The sequence below is a fragment of the Saccopteryx leptura genome, chromosome 5 (genome assembly GCF_036850995.1).
Source record: "Saccopteryx leptura isolate mSacLep1 chromosome 5, mSacLep1_pri_phased_curated, whole genome shotgun sequence".
NCBI lineage: Eukaryota > Metazoa > Chordata > Mammalia > Chiroptera > Emballonuridae > Saccopteryx > Saccopteryx leptura.
This window is the reverse complement of record NC_089507.1, coordinates 220,837,282-220,853,937: the sequence shown is the minus strand read 5'-3', so window position 1 is coordinate 220,853,937 and position 16,656 is coordinate 220,837,282. Positions and strand designations below refer to the sequence as shown.

Genomic DNA, 16,656 nt, shown 5'->3' with positions numbered 1-16,656 from the left:
GTACCCAATCTAAATCCAAAACTCAGTCCTTCCCCTGGCACCAGAAAAATGGTGGCGATGGGGCCCCAGGACTGTTCCCAAGGCTCTGCAGGACCTACCAGTAAGCCAGGACAACAAGGTCAGCATGAGGCTGACCTGCCCTGCACCACAAAGACCCACATTTTGGACCTTGATGGGGACTGATGTCCCAGACAAGGCAGTGTGAGCCCTGACCAGGACACACACCTCACCTGCATGAGCACCAGCCCCAAGTTGCCCTGTGGCTTCCACAGACACCCAGCTCAGGAAAAGACACCACACCCTCATCTGCGTTGGAGGCCTGTGTTGCTATGGCAACCCAAAGACTTTGAAACCTGCTGAAAGCTCCTTCCACCTGCGTCCACAGCCCCTCCCTCCATTCCTAAGTCCTCTGCTGAGCATAGGGCAGAGGGATAGGATGGTCCCAGAACCCAGCCCGGGGCTCCATGGAAGCTCAGGAAGAGAAGGAGAGATGGTTTCTCACAGGACACATGACAAAAGGGGTCAGGACAAGTGGTTTCCACACCCAAGTCATCACACTTCTCCTCTCACTCAGTCCCTCAGACGGGGCACCCCAAGCACCAGAAGCAGAGCCCACCCCGCCCCAGCCTCCGCCCCCTCTCCTGACGTCTGCCAGCTGGTAGCAAAAGCACCCATCCCGTGAGCCCTGGACAGACACCCCAGCCCACCAGGTCCCAGTCTGGCCCCCAGCTCTGAGCCCGGGCCTGGAGCAGTGGACAGCACCACTGTGTGTCACACGGGCCAGCGGGGGTGCGCTGAGCCAAGGGGTGAAGCCAGCTCCAGTGCTGCTCCCCAGTAGGAGGCCCAGGGCACAGCAGGGTTCAAAGCTGGGCGCCACTTCCTTTGGCACAGTCACTGGCTCACACAGATGCACACCCGTCCTATGCAGAGGATGAGGCCTGCGCAGGCTCTGAGGTCAGGAGGCCCCCTCCCTGGGCCCCTCCATCGAGATCTGCCTCCGCCTCGGGCACATGCACCTGGGTCCTCTTCTGGCTTCAGGCCCTACAGACTCCAGGCTGCCAGGGTTCTGCCACAGAGACCACAGTGGAGGTGTGGGCAGTGCCCCTGGTGAAGGCAGACACAAGGGGGGTGAAGGGGGACCCCAGGCTCATGGTTTGCCTCATAGGAAGGGGGGCTGGATTGGGAAACCCTCCAGGGAGCTCTGGCATTTCTGGCACCAGCTACCCCCTAACTCCAGACAAAGTTTGGGGTGGTACTCAGTGTCCTGCCAGGCTGGGACAAAGAACAGGCAGGACACAACGGTCCCATTGTGGGCAGAGCCTGCTGTGAAGGACCCTCACCACAGGCCTGGTGCTCAGAGCAGGATGGGGCACCAGTTGAACATGCTGGCCAGTGGGCAAACAGCGTTCTGGGTCCTTCCCAAGATTCACAGGGGATGGGGACCCCTACACCCCTCCCCAGGAGGCCCACAACCAGAGTGGTCACCCCTGCCTCAGCCCCGGGACAGCAGCTGAGTGACAGGAGTTCTGGCACCCAGTGTGTGGTCACCCGTTCACTCCGCAGCCCAGCACCTGTGGGAGTGATACGACAGGGAGTGAGTGGAGAACGCTCTGGGGACACAGGGTCCTCGGGGCTTCAGGGGACAGGGCAGCTAGAGCCCCTGGCCGATGCCTGCAGCCCTCAGGCCTCCCTGAGCCAGCAGGGCCCTCACCTTCCATGCCAACCGCTGGGTCTGCAGGAGGGGAGGTTGGTGCCTGGACATAGCCTCACACCAGATGACTTCAGCATGCTCAGGTAACTGGCAGGCTTCTGTCCTGACCCAGGACACAGGGACACAGGGTCTGCAACTCTAGTGAGGAAAGGTGGAGTGACAGCCCCGAAACCTTGCGGGCGGTGAGCAGCCACGTCCCCCTGGACTGGAGACACAGACTCACGGGTTCATGCTGAGGGATGGCCCAGAAATGGTGCCGGCACATCAGGAGCTGCAGCGTGCCCGGGAAAGGCACAGGCAGGAGCAGCCCAGCTGCCCGAAAAGGGACTAAGGAACTCAGGGTGCCTCCCATCCGCAAAAGTGTGGAAACAGGAAGGATGGAGGGGTGGTGTTCAGCACAGAGCGGCATGTGGCCTCGCCACCTGCACAGAGTCCTCTGAGAGTGGCTGGTGACCGGGCAGCTCAGGACAGGACCAGGAGCCGGGGAGAGCATGACACCTCTCTGCCTGCAGCCTCGCACTGCTGCGTGATTTTTGCACACGTACGTGTTCCTCTTTTAGAAGTCGAGTCGTCTGAGCAACAAGTTCTGCTTCCACATAAAAACATACAGACCCCCCTCAAACTCCCTCATCCAGCCAGGGACCAACACGGACCCCTCAGACACAGGGGCGGAGTCCACCACAGAAGAGCCCATGCAGACAGACACTGGTGCGTGCCCACTCACACGCACAAGGTCAGCACAGGATCCACAGAGACACCCACGTGCACAGAGACCCACAGAAACACAGATAGCTCTGTGCAGCCGCAGAGCTGGGCACTCACAGAGGCCCCTCCTGTGTGCCCTCCCCACGCACATGCAGAGGCCCCAGCACCGCCCACTGGAGAGTCTGGTCAGGTGACAGCACCAGGCAACCCTGGGAACGACTGCAGGCACCGCCTTAGCTCCACCCCCTTCCTCCCAGAGCAGGGCCTGGCTCCTCCCTCCTCCGGCCCTTGGTAGCACCACGGCTGAAGACCCTGCTGGCCCGGCCGTCCAGAAGCTCCCCAGGTGCTCAAGAGTACAGTAGAACCTTGACAGGTGCCTCCTGGCGGGCTCTGCCCCTCCCTCCTACGCCCCTGCCACTCTCTGCCTGATGTAGCCACCAGCACATCTCCACCAAGGCCAACCAGCTGCTGGCCACATGTCATGGGACAGGTCAGTGGCTGCGCCAGGGTGTGCAGGCACTTGCAGGGCACTGCTCCAGGGCACCTGGACTCGAAGGAGGCAGGGTTTTGCCCAGGAGGTGTGTTAGTGAAGAGACCGGCTTGATTCTGCCTAGATTATGCATCCTAGTGGCTGGGGCAGGTGCCGGGGTGGGCAGAGCCAAGTCCTCCCTTCCCAGAAGGGTGGTCAGCAGCTGCCCTGTGCAGGAGGATGGGGGTTGAGGAAGAAAACTAACCAGTTCCAGTTCAAAGTGCCACCCAGGAGGAAGCCACAGGGCAACCCACCGGGCTCCCTCTGGCCACTGGACAGGGGTGGATGGAGAGGGACCGTGAGCCCTTAACTCTGGCAAAGTGGCCACAACTTCTGCCAGAGAGCTTGAGGAAGCTGCTGTTCTAAGCCAGCAGCCAGATCCCAACATTCCTGGTTGTTTCTTCCTCAGAATCCAGCCCATGGAGGCCCCTGCCCAGACCCCCAACTCCGAGGCTCCTCCCACTGGCTCAGAGCACAAACCGGTCCTACCTCATGGTGCAACCACCCAGCAGCGGGCCCTGCACAGCAGAGGACCCCCTTTCCCAGCCCCAACGGGCTCCGGCCTCTCTTGGGACCAGGGCACTGCACAGAACGTCACTCTCCACGTGCTCCTGCCCGGCTTGTGCTCCATGGTTGGCACCGTGGGGATCATCTCTGTGATCCTGACGAGAGCCAGGGTGAAGATGGTGACCGACCGACATGTTTGTCCTGAACCTGGCAATGCCGATGACCTCTTCGGAGTCACCCAGCACCTGCTGCAGGACTGGCCCCTCGGGGAGCTGCTGGCCACCAACGACCACAGTGCGTATTGCTGTAAACAGCCTTCCCCGGGGTCGCAGGCAGGTCAGCTTCCTTGCACCTCAGACCCCACGTTTCCGGCCACATCCAGCCGAGGCCCTCCAGCACCAGGAAGATGGCGACTCACGGAAGGCTCAGACGATGGTCAGCATTTCCAACACCGAAGTATTTTGTAATTAAGGGATGTACTGTTCCCAGACGCTAGTGCACACTGAATGGACTCCGGTGTGGACAGCTTTCATCCTGGGGACACCAGAACCTGGGTGCCTTGCTCTGTTCTGAGACTCACTTCACTGTGGCCAGGGGGCCCAGCAACTGCACAGCCTTCGAGGGGTGCCTGTGGGCCAGGAGTCAGAGCAGCGTTGGGGTCCTGGCTCAGAACCGCGGCTCCAGGCTGGCCTCCCTCACAGAGCTGTGGGCAGCAGGCGCAGCTTATCCGCATGTGGACCCTCCGCAGGGCAGGGCTGCGCGTCTGCCATCAGGTGCAGGTCCCCAGGGCCAGCCAGGGCGGGCCCAGCGCAGCCACCTTCTCTCAGCCCCGCCCACACGCAGGCTGTGGACGCTTTAACCCACCACCGACACCCACACCGCTGCCTGCTCCCTCACGTGCCGCAATCACAGCTCTGAGGTCATTGCCACATCCTGTGTCCTGCCAGCTCCTCGAGGAGAGTTCCTGAGACGTCACACCCCACCTGGGCGACAGCAGGCATGAGGTGTGAAGGACAGGGCAGGTGGGAGGCCACAACGAGCCAGGGAGGAGCAGGGACGCAGGGGCAGGCTCCACGCGAAGCCCCACTCTGCACTCTGGCCCTAGCAGAAATGTCCCCAGAAGGGCAGGTGCCACCACGCCTCCTCAGACGACCCCAGGCCTTTCATCCCTTGGTGACTCCTGACCCCATCCACCGCTTCACAAGCGGAGTGACAAGTCTTCCCCTGGAAACACCGTGACGGGGACCAGGCCAGATCAGCCACAGCCGAGCGTCCACGACCCCCACCCCAGCCCCACTGCCAAGAGGAGGGAGGGTTCCCGTGCAGGGTGCATGAGAGCCCAAGGACCAGGGAGCCATGGGCCAGCTGAGATGCAGGGGAGAGGGAAACCCCTCCGGGATCCTGCCCAAGGGAGGCGCTGGTCTGGGACTGTTCCCCCAGGGACTGTGTCATCTCCCACCCTCCACGTGACCTCCCACGATGGGTAGAGGCACGAACAGGGAATGTCCCCATGCTCTGGGCTCTTGGTCCCAGGGAGAAGTGGACCCTCCCCTTCTGGTCCCCAAATACCACTGCTATTGCGCAGACCCTGGACCCCTGGTGGGGCGTCCTGAAGGTCACAGAAGCCCTGGGGGACCCACAGCTTCACTGAGGTCTGACCGGACACTTACCCTTTCCCACGTCTGGACATTCCCCACAGCCTGGATCTTCCTCCACAATCCTATAAGGAAAGTTCAGCCATCTTTTTGCTCAGGTGAGAAATCAAGGCTCCAAAAAGCAGCAACACCTGGCCAAGCCCAGCAGCCGGTGCTCACAGCACAGGAAGGGAGGGGTCCTGGGGCGGGGCAAATGTGGGAGGGAAAGGGGGCCACAGGGGTGGGGTGGTGTCGGGGTGGGACCTGGGGAAGCAGAGACGGAGGGGGGAGTGGAGGCCGGGACAGAGACAGGGCTCAGCCTTGAAGAGCTGGGGGGCAATGGCCTGCTTCCAAGGTCCCCCTGGCCACTACCCGCCCCTCACCCTTGCCTGGCCCCAGTGCAACCTGCCCACTCCTGGCTGGTCAGTGCAGAAGGCAGCTGGGGGCCACCTGTGCGGTTGGAAGGTCAGCCTCCAGAAGCCACCAACGCCAGGACCACACCACATCCTGAGTGCCCTCCATGGTAATGGCTGCTATGTGGCCCATTCCTCCCAAGCTTGCCCTGGATGCTCAATTTTTGTTTTGATAGCAAAGTGCCCGACACTAAAACCTGTATAAAGCCTTGTCTTGGCCGGTCTGCCTATGACCAAGCACCTCAGTCCAAGGTCGCCCGGGCCATCCCCTCGGAAGCCCCTCTGGCTTGGGTCATCTGCCCTGAGGGTTAACCGGGGCAGAACACAGCCCACACAGAACCAAGAGGCAACTGCACCTCAGGTCCACCACAGGAGGCTCTCTGTTCATCTTTCACCCAAACTCCCTTTGGACCTGCTCAAGGAAGGAGGGTGGGTAAGGTGTGGGTTCGCTGAGACTAAGGTGAAGGTGAAGAAAGCCACGCCCATGTGGGAGGAGCACAGGGAGCCTCTGCCGCTGCCGGAGAGAGAGGTGTTCGCGGAATACAAGAATACAAGAACCGGGTGGTGAGTGAACACAGCATGGTGTACAGAGGTGCGCTGGGAAACTTGTATAACTTTGTTAACAGTGTCACCAAAAAAAATTCAACAAAAGAGAGAAACGGTAACAGCCCCCCAACAAATGAATGAGTCGCACCCCTTTACCAAAGCTGGAGCCCGGAAGGAGAGGGGACTTTCCACTAAGGACAGAGCCCTGGCCAGGGCGGAGCACAGAGCAGGTGGGAAGCCCACCCGTGCTAATTCCAGAGAAGTCACCCCTGACTGCCCCACCCAGCAGAAGTCAGAAACACCTGCTGTGAGGAGAGTGGCCTGGTCCACAGGCAGGAGTTTATTTCTAGTCTCTTTCCTGAGCCCTAGAGGCAGGTTCAGGCTGGTTGCATGCAGGGGAAATTGCACGTGTCACGTGCATAACTACATGGAGATACATATGGCACAAGCACAGATTCACAAATCTCAGTCTTGGCAAGAAAGCGCACAGCCACGGGAGGTTCGGGTCCTCAGAGCTCCCCGGGATCAACCCCACAGAGCCGGCTCCCAAAGCTGAAGCCAGCCAGAGTTGGCATTTTCTGTTCTTCCCGGGAGCCTCAGGTCACCCAGCTGAGGGCTGCAGCTCAGCTCACAGGTGGAGGCCGAATGGAGTCTTCTCCACGTGGCAGGAAGATTATTTGCAGTCACCAAGTGACAGCTTCCATCTGCAGACTTGGGGGTGGGGAGGCGCAGTTCTACGGTGACCACAGCAGGGAGACACCCCCCAGTACCCCACAACTCAGACAGTCCTGACAGTTTCATTCGCACGGGCCCTGCCAAGCCCCTCACGCCAGCTCCAAAGGTGAAATGTCCTCTGGATGTTCAGGCCTCTCCCCACAGACACCTGGAGGCTTGGGAATGAAGCCGTCAGTCAGTCACTGCAGGTGTCGAGCAACACCTGTCCCAACTGTCCCGTCTCAAGGCCACCAAGACCCAGACAGGACACAGGGTCCTGCCAGCAGCACAGTCGCTGACCTCGAATGTCAAGGAAAGGAGAGACTGAAAGAGACAGCCCCACAAGAGCACAGGGACCCCCAAGATCCAGGGTAGCTTCACGAAGGACATGACAGATAGAGCAGCCTGTGGGGTCCTGCCGCCCCCACCCCAAGCCAGCTCTGCACATGCGCACGGATGCCTGCGCTGCTGGAGGGAAAGGCTCCCCAAGGGGCATCTGAAGGGAAGCAGGGTGGGAACAACGAGGGGCACCTGTGTGAGGCTCAGGCAGGTCCCTGTCAGCAGCTCCCAGCTCAGGGCGAGCCCACTGTCCCAAGGAGACACAAGGGGTTCCATGCACACAGCACAGAGGACACAGGGCTGTACACACTGCTGTTCCACCTCCCGTGTGTGCCCGCCCAGAGCACGCCGGGGGCAGCAGAGGAGAGGCCACAGAGCCCCATGAGTCGTGGGTACTTGGGCATAAGCCCTGGCCAGGCGCACTCACTGGTGAGTTCCTGCCCACCCTGCCCCCTCACCCTGCACCTGAAGGACAGGGTTAGTATAACCAGGGCCACAGCAGCCCTAATGCTCTGACCTGCCCATGGTATCACCAGGCCACGGGGAAGCCCCAGGGGCGGTGAAGTACAGGACCCCGGGTGGGCGTCAGCCTAGAGAGCGGTGACCTGGGTGAGCTCCGTGTTCGGGGTCGATGGGCTCTGTGGGCTGACGGGCACCATGGGCAGGTCCACGCCTAGTCATGCAGGCCGCGGAACCGTCTCAGAGGTCTTGCAGGCGAGGGCCACATCCTTGGCAATGCTGCGCACGCGGTCGGACACGGGCCCCTCCCGGCGCAGGGCGGACGCACAGCAGAACTTGCGGAAGCAGGCCTTGAAGTTCTCGTCCAGGAAGGCGTAGAGAATGGGGTTGAGGCAGCTGTTGACGTAGCCGAGGGCTGTGCAGAAACGCAGGATGGCCACGGCCGTCTCGCTGCCCGGCTGGACCCCCAGCCCTTGGACCAGTACGAAGACCTGGACAGGTGTCCAGCAGCCCACGAACACAGTCACCACCACCAGCACCAGCCGCGTGATTCGCCGCAGGTTCCGGTCCTTCTCCCGGGAGCCCGAAAGCAGGCGGACGCCGCGCAGCCGCCGGATCATGAGGCTGTAGCAGACGGAGATGATGAGCACGGGGATGATGAAGGAGAAGAGGAAGATGCAGACCGCAAACAGCGGGCCCCAGTAGTCCTGCGGGGTGGGGATCTCCACCAGACACTCGATCTCTGCGAGGAGAGAAACAGGGTCAGGGAGGACCAGGGAGCATGGCCCCGGGGAGGAAGAGCCACCCAACTGACCTTCATCCTCGACCTGAGCTGAGCCCATGATGGCCACAGGGATGCCAACGACAGATGCCAGGGCCCAAATGGCCACATTGACCGCCTGGGCCTTGCTGGACGTCCGGACATCGAGGGCGCGGATGGGGTGGCAGATGGCCACGTAGCGGTCCACGCTCATGGCGGTCAGTGTGAAGGTGCTGGTAAACATGTTGTAGTAGTCGATGGCAATGACTATCTTGCACAGGGCATTCCCGAACGGCCAGAAACCCAGGAGGACATCTGTGCCCTGGAAGGGCAGTGTCAGCAGCACCAGGGTGTCTGCCAGGGCCAGGTTAAAGATGTAAATGTTGGTCGCTGTCTTCATCTTGGTGTGTCTGCAGGGAGCACAAGGAGGGGACAAGGACAGCTTCATTCGGCCACTGGCTGAACCTGGGAGCAAAGCCGTCACAAGGGGCACTCACCCCGAGACCCTTCTCAAGACGCGGGCCCCTGCCCTGTCCGCGTAGCTCAGCTGGCTGGCGCGTTATCCCGATACGCCATGGCTGCGGGTTCAGACCCCACCCAGGGCACACATGAGTCAACCAAGGAATGCATAAGTAAGTAGAACAACAAATCCATGTTTCTCTCTCTCTTTCTAAAAATCAAGAAATATTTTTAAAAATAAAATTTAAATTTAAAAAACAACATGCAGGCTCCTGGGCACTGAGCCCAGGGGCAAACATTTTAACAAGCTTCAAGCATGTCCAGCCCACATAAGAGGGTTCCACACCTAACAACAGGTTTGCTTTGGAAAAGCTGGTGTGAGGAGTAAGAGCACACAGCTGACTCCGCATGGAGTGAAGGGTGGGAACCGTGAGAAAAAGTGCCGGGCCTCCTCCCTTCAAGTCTCCCCCAGCACCCTTCATGGACAAAAATGCTGTCCCTGGGTTCAGGTTGCAGGTCCCTAACTGTACATCAGAGGCCTCCCGGGCCACACTGTTGTCTAGCCATCGAAACAGGACATGGTGGCAGTGATGAGAATGGTGCTACTGAGGTCTGACTGTATCCAAACACCTGGCACAGGGCTGGGGCACTGTGGGTGCTCCAGAAATATTTGTTGAATGAAGTAATAGTTGTGCCTAACCAGACAGTGGCACAGTGGATAGAGTGTTGGCCTGGGACACAGAGGACCCAGGTTCGAAACCCTGAGGTCACCAGCTTTACCGCAGGATTGCTGGCTTGAGTGTGGGATCATAAATGTGATCCCATGGTCACTGGCTTGAGCCCAAAGGTCACTGGCTTGAAACCCAAGGTTGCTGGCTTGAGCAAGGGGTCATTCACTCTTCTGTAGCCCCCCAGTCAAGGCCCATATGAGAAAGCAATCAATGAACAACTAAGGTGCTGCATTGAAAAACTGATGCTTCTCATCTCTCTCCCTTCTGTCTGTCCCCATCTGTCCCTCTCTCTATCTCTCTCTCCATCTCTGTGTCTCTCACTAAAAAGAAAAAAAAAAGTAATAGCTGTGACAGTGGGGCTGGAGGTAGAGCCGTGACAGTGATGGTGGCAGACACCTGTGCCCAGCTCTTCACATGGATTTCATCATATTTGTTTCCAAAAAATGCTATTTTGATCCCCACTCTCTGTAGGATACTCAGGTTCACAGAACCAGTAAACAAAGAGGGTTAAGGGAACCAGAAGACCAGCCACAAACAAGAGAGAAAATGTGCCAAAGGCACACATGACACAGGACTGTCATCTATAACACAAAGAATACTCAGAAATAAGAAAGCAAACAAATGGTTCGAGAATGGGCTAAATAGCGTCAGCCCGGCGTGTGAAAGTCCCGGGTTCACTTCCCAGCCAGGACACACAGGAAAAGCGGCCATCTGCTTCTCCACCCTTCGCCCTCTCTTTTCTCTCTATCTCTCTCTTCCCTTCCTGCAGCCAAGGCTCCATGGGAGCAAAGTTGGCCCAGGCGCTGAGGACGGCTCCATGGCCTCAGCCTCAGGCGCTAAGAACAGACATGGTCAACATACGGCCCGTGGGCTGGATCTGGCCTGTGTAATGAGTTTGTGCGACCCGCGATTAAATTTTTAATACTCTCCACTACTTTAAAATCTCAGCTACTCAGAAGTGGAAGCGTCTTTGATTATTGGAAATCGAGATATTTAAGAAGATAGTGATACACGGAAAAGAATTCCACGTGTGACTAATGTAGGGTTAGCTTCCAATAACTGGTCGAATGGATTCGCAATACTTCTTTATTTTTTAAAAAAATTCCATTAATAAAGATTTACAACTTTTGTACTCATCTGTACTCAATATGAACTGTTTGACATTTAGTGACGATGTGAAACCCACATTCTTTTAGGTGGAGTTTGCCAGTGCACACCCAAGGTCAAACAAGTCATTATTTTTGTGGTCAAGTGTGCTGAATCAAGTGGCACTGTATCACAGACAATAGCTGCAGTTGATAACTGAAAACGTGTCCAGGCTGTTTGTAAAATGAAATAATTGTTTTATTTGCGATATAACCCCTTCAAGCTCATTCTACTAATTAAATATTGTTTCGATTGATTGCGATACAGTTTGGATATTTATACGGTATGTAATTATATCTTTATTTAAATAATATGGTATATTAAAATTTTTTTCACTCACTTAAATTTATTCATAAAGAAATTACATTAAAAAAATTTTGTTTACTTAAACGAATCATTTTTGTATTTAACATTTTTTAATATTAATATTGCATCTGGCCCGTGAAATAAGTTTTCTTTCTAATCTGGCCCCGGGGCAAAAACTATTGGCCACTCCTGGGCTAGAATAGCTCCCATTACAACGGAGCAACACCCCAGATGGGCAGAGCATCGCCCCCTGGTGGGCATGCCAGGTAGATCCCGGTCAGTCACATGCGGGAGTCTGTCTCTCTGCCTCCCCACTTCTCACTTCAGAAAAAAAAAAGGGGGGGGCTAAATACCTTAATAGAACCTCACCAAAGACCATATACACAGATGGCAAACAAGCAAAGGAAAAAATGTTCCACATCCTATATCAGCAGGGAAGTGCAAATTAAAACAAAAAAATGAGACACCACTGCACACCAATCAGAGCAGCCAAAATCCAGGGCACTGACAACACCAAGTGCTGACGAGGACGTGGAGCAGCAGGGACTCTCGGTCAATGCTGGTGGAAATGCAGATGGGGCGGCCACTTTGGAAGACAGTCGGTGCTTTCTTACAAAACTAAACAGGCTCCTACGGTCCAGCAATGGTGCTCCCTGGTACTTACCCAAAGGATTTGAAAACTATGTCTGCATGGAGACCTGTACATGGATATTTATAGTAGTTTTTTTCAGAATTGACAAAGTTTGAAGCAATTAAGACATCCTTCAGTGAGTGAATGGCTAAATCAGCTGTGGTCCATCCAGACAGTGGAATGTTATTCAGCACTAAAACAAAATGAGCTGTCAGCCATGAAAGGACATGGAGGAACTTAGATGCACTGTGCTTAGTGAAAGTCCATGCAGGAAGTCTACACACTGTATAATTCCAACCCTGATGTTCTGGAAAGGGCAATGCTACAGAGACAATGACCAGAGCTGCAGGGGTCGGGGCTGAAGAGGAGGGACGAGCAGGCAGAGAACAGAGGACTTTTAAGGCCGTGAGACCACTCCATGTGACCACTCCGTGTGACACTGTGATGGTGGACACATGACACTATATATTTGTACAGACCCACAGAGCTACAGCACCAAGTGTCCCTAGTGTAAAAGTGCAGACTCCGGGTGGTGATGATGTATCAAAATGAATTCATTAATTGTAAAAACTGTGCCATTCTGGTGGAGATGCTGGTAATGGGGAAGACTGCATGTGTGCAGGTGGGGGGTGGGGTGCAGGAAATCTTCCTCTCAATTTTGCTATAAACCTGAAACTGCTCTAGAAAAGTAAATTTTGGCCCTGGCCAGTTGGCTCAGTGGTAGAGCATCGGCCTGGCATGCGGAAGTCCCGGGTTCGATTCCCGGCCAGAGCACACAGGAGAAGCGCCCATCTGCTTCTCCACCCCTCGCCCTCTCCTTCCTCTCTGTCTCTCTCTTCCCCTCCTGCAGCCAAGGCTCCATTGGAGCAAAGTTGGCCCAGGCGCTGGGGATGGCTCTGTGGCCTCTGCCTCAGGCGCTAGAGTGGCTCTGGTCACGACAGAGCGACACCCCGGATGGGCAGAGCATCACCCCCTGGTGGGTGTGCCGGGTGGATCCCGGTCAGGCACATGCGGGAGTCTGTCTGACTGCCTCCCCATTTCCAGCTTCAGAAAGATACAAAAAAAAAAAAAAAATAGAAAAGTAAATTTTAAAAAGAGAGGTTTGGCCTGACCAGGCAGTGGCGCAGTGGATAGAGCGTTGGACTGGGATGAGGAGGACCCGGGTTCGAGACCCCGAGGTCGCCAGCTTGAGTGCAGGTTCCTCTGGCTTGAGCAAAAAGCTCACCAGCTTGGACCCAAGGTCGCTGGCTCAAGCAAGGGATTACTCGGTCTGCTGAAGGCCCACGGTCAAGGCACATATGAGAAAGCAATCAATGAACAACTAAGGTGTCGCAACGAAAAACTGGTGATTGATGCTTCTCATTTCTCTCTGTTCCTGTCTGTCTGGCCCTATCCCTCTCTCTGACTCTCTCTCTGTCCCTGTAAAAAAAAAAGAGAGAGAGGTTTGGAACTGGGTCAGCACTGGGGAGAGGGCAGCTGCGCCTCGCACTCCCATCTGAGCATGCACAACAGGCACACCAACATAGCACCATGCACACATACATGTGTGTATACTCGCACACATACACACCCAGTTACATGTGCACACAAGTATGCACATCTGGGCATGTGCACAGTCACACACTTCTGTGTACTAGTGCATTTGTGTGCTTACTCACATACATGTGTGCCTCTGCATGTATATGTACATGCTCTGACATACATGTGCGTGCTGGTGTGCACAACTGTACATTACATTTATGTACACATTTGTGTACACCTGTTATGTGTGCATATAGATGTATACCATGCCCTTCACATTCATATATACATGCACTCACACACATATGCCCATGTTCACATGTACACACACTCACACATACATGTGTGCACATGCATGCATGTTCTTGTGCATGCTCCTGCCCTGTCCCCTCACATTGTTCCTATGCTGTCCCCACACTATCCCTCACACTATCCCTATAACATATAGGGACCCTGCAGCCTGGCCGCCCCTCCAGACCCCACAAGCTTTCTCATTCTGAGCACCCACTGATGCTGGAACCAGCCCAATGCCAGCCGTGAACAGGAGCCCTGGAATAGACTGACAAGAGCTGCCTTTCAGGGTCACTGTAGGACCCATGAGACCCTCATGCAGTGGCTTGGCTGGGATCCTGGCTTGCAGCTCAGAGCAGGAGTGTCATCTGTCAAGAGTCAGGGTGACGCTCCATCTGGTTCAGAGCAGAGCTGGCCCCTCCCCTCCTTCTCCCCCTACCCTGAGGAACTGAGTATCCAGGGCATCAGGACTGACCCCTTTCTATGACAGGACAACCAGCCATCTGCCAGGCCCACCCAGAACAGCCCTTGCCTCAGTTTCCCCTCTGTAGCTGTGTGGGACTCACCAGTCAGAACTTCAGCAGGGCCCAGCTTACCTGAGGATGACATACATGACGAGGCAGTTCCCCAGCAGCCCACCAATGCACACAGCCAGGTAGAGCCCCACAATGGTGACCTTGAGCCCGAGTGGCAGGAAGGCACCGTGGCTGACGTTGAGTAGCAGGTCAGGAGGCAGCAAGCTGTGGTTGGGGCTCACAAGGTTGTCCTGCAGGTCACCGCTGTAGATCACCCAGGGCGGGGTGGGGAACAGGCACTCCATACTGCTGCCCTGCGTGCAGAGCCACTCAGCACCTGGGAGGACACGGGGACACGTGACCACAGCACCTGACACCCACCCAGCCACGGCCTCCAGCACAGTGTGCATGGCCCAGCAGGCATGTGGACCCCCCATGGGCAGCCACAGTCCCAGGGGCACATGCACACACACTGGAACACAGACATACAAGTGTGCACACACAGGGACACATGAAGATATGCAGACATGAAGCACACTAGGGGACAGTCTCATTTGGCTTACAGACTCCCACATGGGATGTATGGATATAGTGACAAACCAGACATGTGTCCACCCACCGGGACTCATGCACATGCCACTGTCTGTGTGCTCACAGGCACAGGGACACATGTGTGTGCATGTGCACACACACACACAGACGCCCAAACCTGCCTTCATGCACACACAGGCACAAAAGGGACCGAGACATGCCTAGAAATACCTGGGGTACAGGACACAGGACAGCTGAGCACGGCTTCCTCCTGCCTCTCCCCGAGAGCTGCAGGCTGTAGCAGGTCACCCCCACATCCCCTATACCCGACACCCAGGGGCTCAGGTCTTACCTCGGCAACTCCCTGGGAGCTGGAGCCGTGGAGACCCTAACCCTCAGGCAGAGAGCAAAGCAGGAAGGAAGCCACGCCCTGCGTCAGCACTGGGTCTGGATGGGGCTGCAGCAGCCACGCAGTGGCAGCTGCTCCTTCTCAGTAGAAGCCAGACCAGACGCAGCAGCCTGGCGCACGGAGCTGGGGGAGGGGAGGAGGCTGCAGCTCCGGAGGGGGCGGGGCCCTGCAGGCTGCAGGAGGGGGCGGCAGGGAAGGGGGGGTCACCAGGCCCCACACTGAGTGGGACAGATACAAGGACCAGGGCTTGCATTTAGAGATGAATGAGAGAGACAGCCTTAGATGCACAAAGCTCAAACAGGGACAGGCTTGGACAAAGACACAGGAACACAGACGTACACAGGAACTCAGACATATGGACAGACACACACAAGAACACATGGGGACTCAGGGACAAACACATGGGAACAGACACAAAGACTCAGGGACAGACATACAATGACACATGGGGACTCAGGGATAGGCACACATACAAGGACAGAGACTCATACAAAGGTCTGGGACACAGACATGGACCACGTCTCACATGCAGAGATGGCCTTGGACAGGCTCAGACCAGCCTTGTTTGGCACTCCATGCCCAGAACAGCGCCCCTCAGGCAGGCTCCCAAGGGAGCTGAACCACAGCAGGCTGGCAGGCGGATGGACACATGTCAGTGACCCTGCCTGGTTAGCCTTGAGTGGATCAGGGTCTTGGTTTCAATTCCTGGATTCTATGGTGTGCCCTGTGTACCTACTGTGTGCCCCACATTCCTACTGGGCTCCAAGCCAGTCACAAACATGTCCTCATCCGTCCACATTACACCTGGCCCTTGCTATCAGCAGCTCCATTCTGCAGACGAGAACAATAAGCCTCAGAGCCGTGAAGCTACCTGTCAAAGTAGCAGAGCCATGGTTTGAACTCAGGCCCATATCAGGAGGTCTGTGCCAGGTGGGAGGTGGGTCCCAGAGTAATATCTGAGCATCATTCCCTCACGGCCTGGGCCCTCAGCAACCACACAACTGAACAACACCCAGGAAGAGGTTCCCTTCTAGCATGGGGCCACATGCCTACGCGGCGGACCCCCCAGCTGAGTCATCCGCCCCACCCACCCATGGGGTCCTTCTTCCTGCATAGGTTCTGCCCACACATCCCAGACCCCGCTCTAAGCATCTGTCTCCAAGGATGGGGACTTGGTTGCTAGGTGACTGGCTTAGTGTCGCTAGGATACCTGGCGAGCCAGGAGAGGACAGAGCAGGCAGATGCCCCAGGACTCAGCATCCCAAGCTGTCCCCGAGGACCTATCTCTGCATCTTCATGGCAGCCGACTCAGGGACACGGGTGTGGATATGGGGCAGGTCCACAGGGACACTCAGGACACACAGGGATACATAGGCTCACATGCCTGCAAACACCAAGATGCCCAAACAGGCACATGGGAAAACATAGACATGGGTACATGCTCAAGAATGTGCAGACGCTCGCAAGGATGCACAAACACATGGACCAAACATGTGCGAAGCCACACCAAAGTGCACGTGAGGCACACGGGCAGACACAAAAAAACAGAGCAAGGCCCTTAGACACCTGGAGTACACACACTGTACCACCCTCTCCAGGCGAAGCTTAAAGCGTGATCCCACTGACCACAGGAGCCCAGGAGGCTTACCTCCTGCAGCCGCCACTGGCTAGATTCTCCAAGGTCTGACGGCCCACTCCAGTCCCTCCTCCATCCAGGGAATCTTTGTACAGAGGCCTGAGGGGGGTGGGAGGGTAGAAGATGGACAGTCCTTCTGTGGTGCCTGGGGGTGGGCTGCAGG

The 16,656-nt window shown here is 56.6% G+C and overlaps 1 protein-coding gene across 3 annotated transcripts; it reads right to left on the bottom strand.

Annotated features, from left to right (window-relative positions):
- Positions 1–6,351: 6,351 nt before the first annotated feature.
- Positions 6,352–16,611, bottom strand: OPRL1 (opioid related nociceptin receptor 1). Of its 3 annotated transcripts, XR_010751496.1 has the most exons (5): positions 14,801–14,878; positions 13,999–14,254; positions 8,372–8,727; positions 7,291–8,299; positions 6,352–7,255 (listed from the first exon to the last, which is right to left on the bottom strand). XR_010751496.1 is itself a non-coding variant. In XM_066384484.1 (4 exons), exons 2-4 carry the CDS (start codon positions 14,220–14,222, stop codon positions 7,776–7,778), a joined length of 1,104 nt encoding a protein of 367 aa, XP_066240581.1. In that variant the 5' UTR covers positions 14,223–14,254; positions 16,506–16,611; the 3' UTR covers positions 6,352–7,775. The 3 variants fall into 3 exon arrangements, 2 of the variants coding, with proteins under 2 accessions (XP_066240581.1, XP_066240580.1); XM_066384484.1 differs by lacking the exon at positions 14,801–14,878 and adding an exon at positions 16,506–16,611 and having other exon boundaries at positions 6,352–8,299; XM_066384483.1 differs by having other exon boundaries at positions 6,352–8,299.
- Positions 16,612–16,656: the final 45 nt, after the last annotated feature.

Excerpts from the sequence above, each read along its gene's own strand:
- OPRL1 (XM_066384484.1), bottom strand. The coding sequence starts at position 14,222 with ATGGAGTGCCTGTTCCCCACCCCGCCCTGGGTGATCTACAGCGGTGAC. Across the intron at positions 8,728-13,998 it reads GTCATGTATGTCATCCTCAG|ACACACCAAGATGAAGACAG; the intron begins GTAAGCTGGGCC and ends TGCTCCCTGCAG. Across the intron at positions 8,300-8,371 it reads AGCTCAGGTCGAGGATGAAG|AGATCGAGTGTCTGGTGGAG; the intron begins GTCAGTTGGGTG and ends CTCTCCTCGCAG.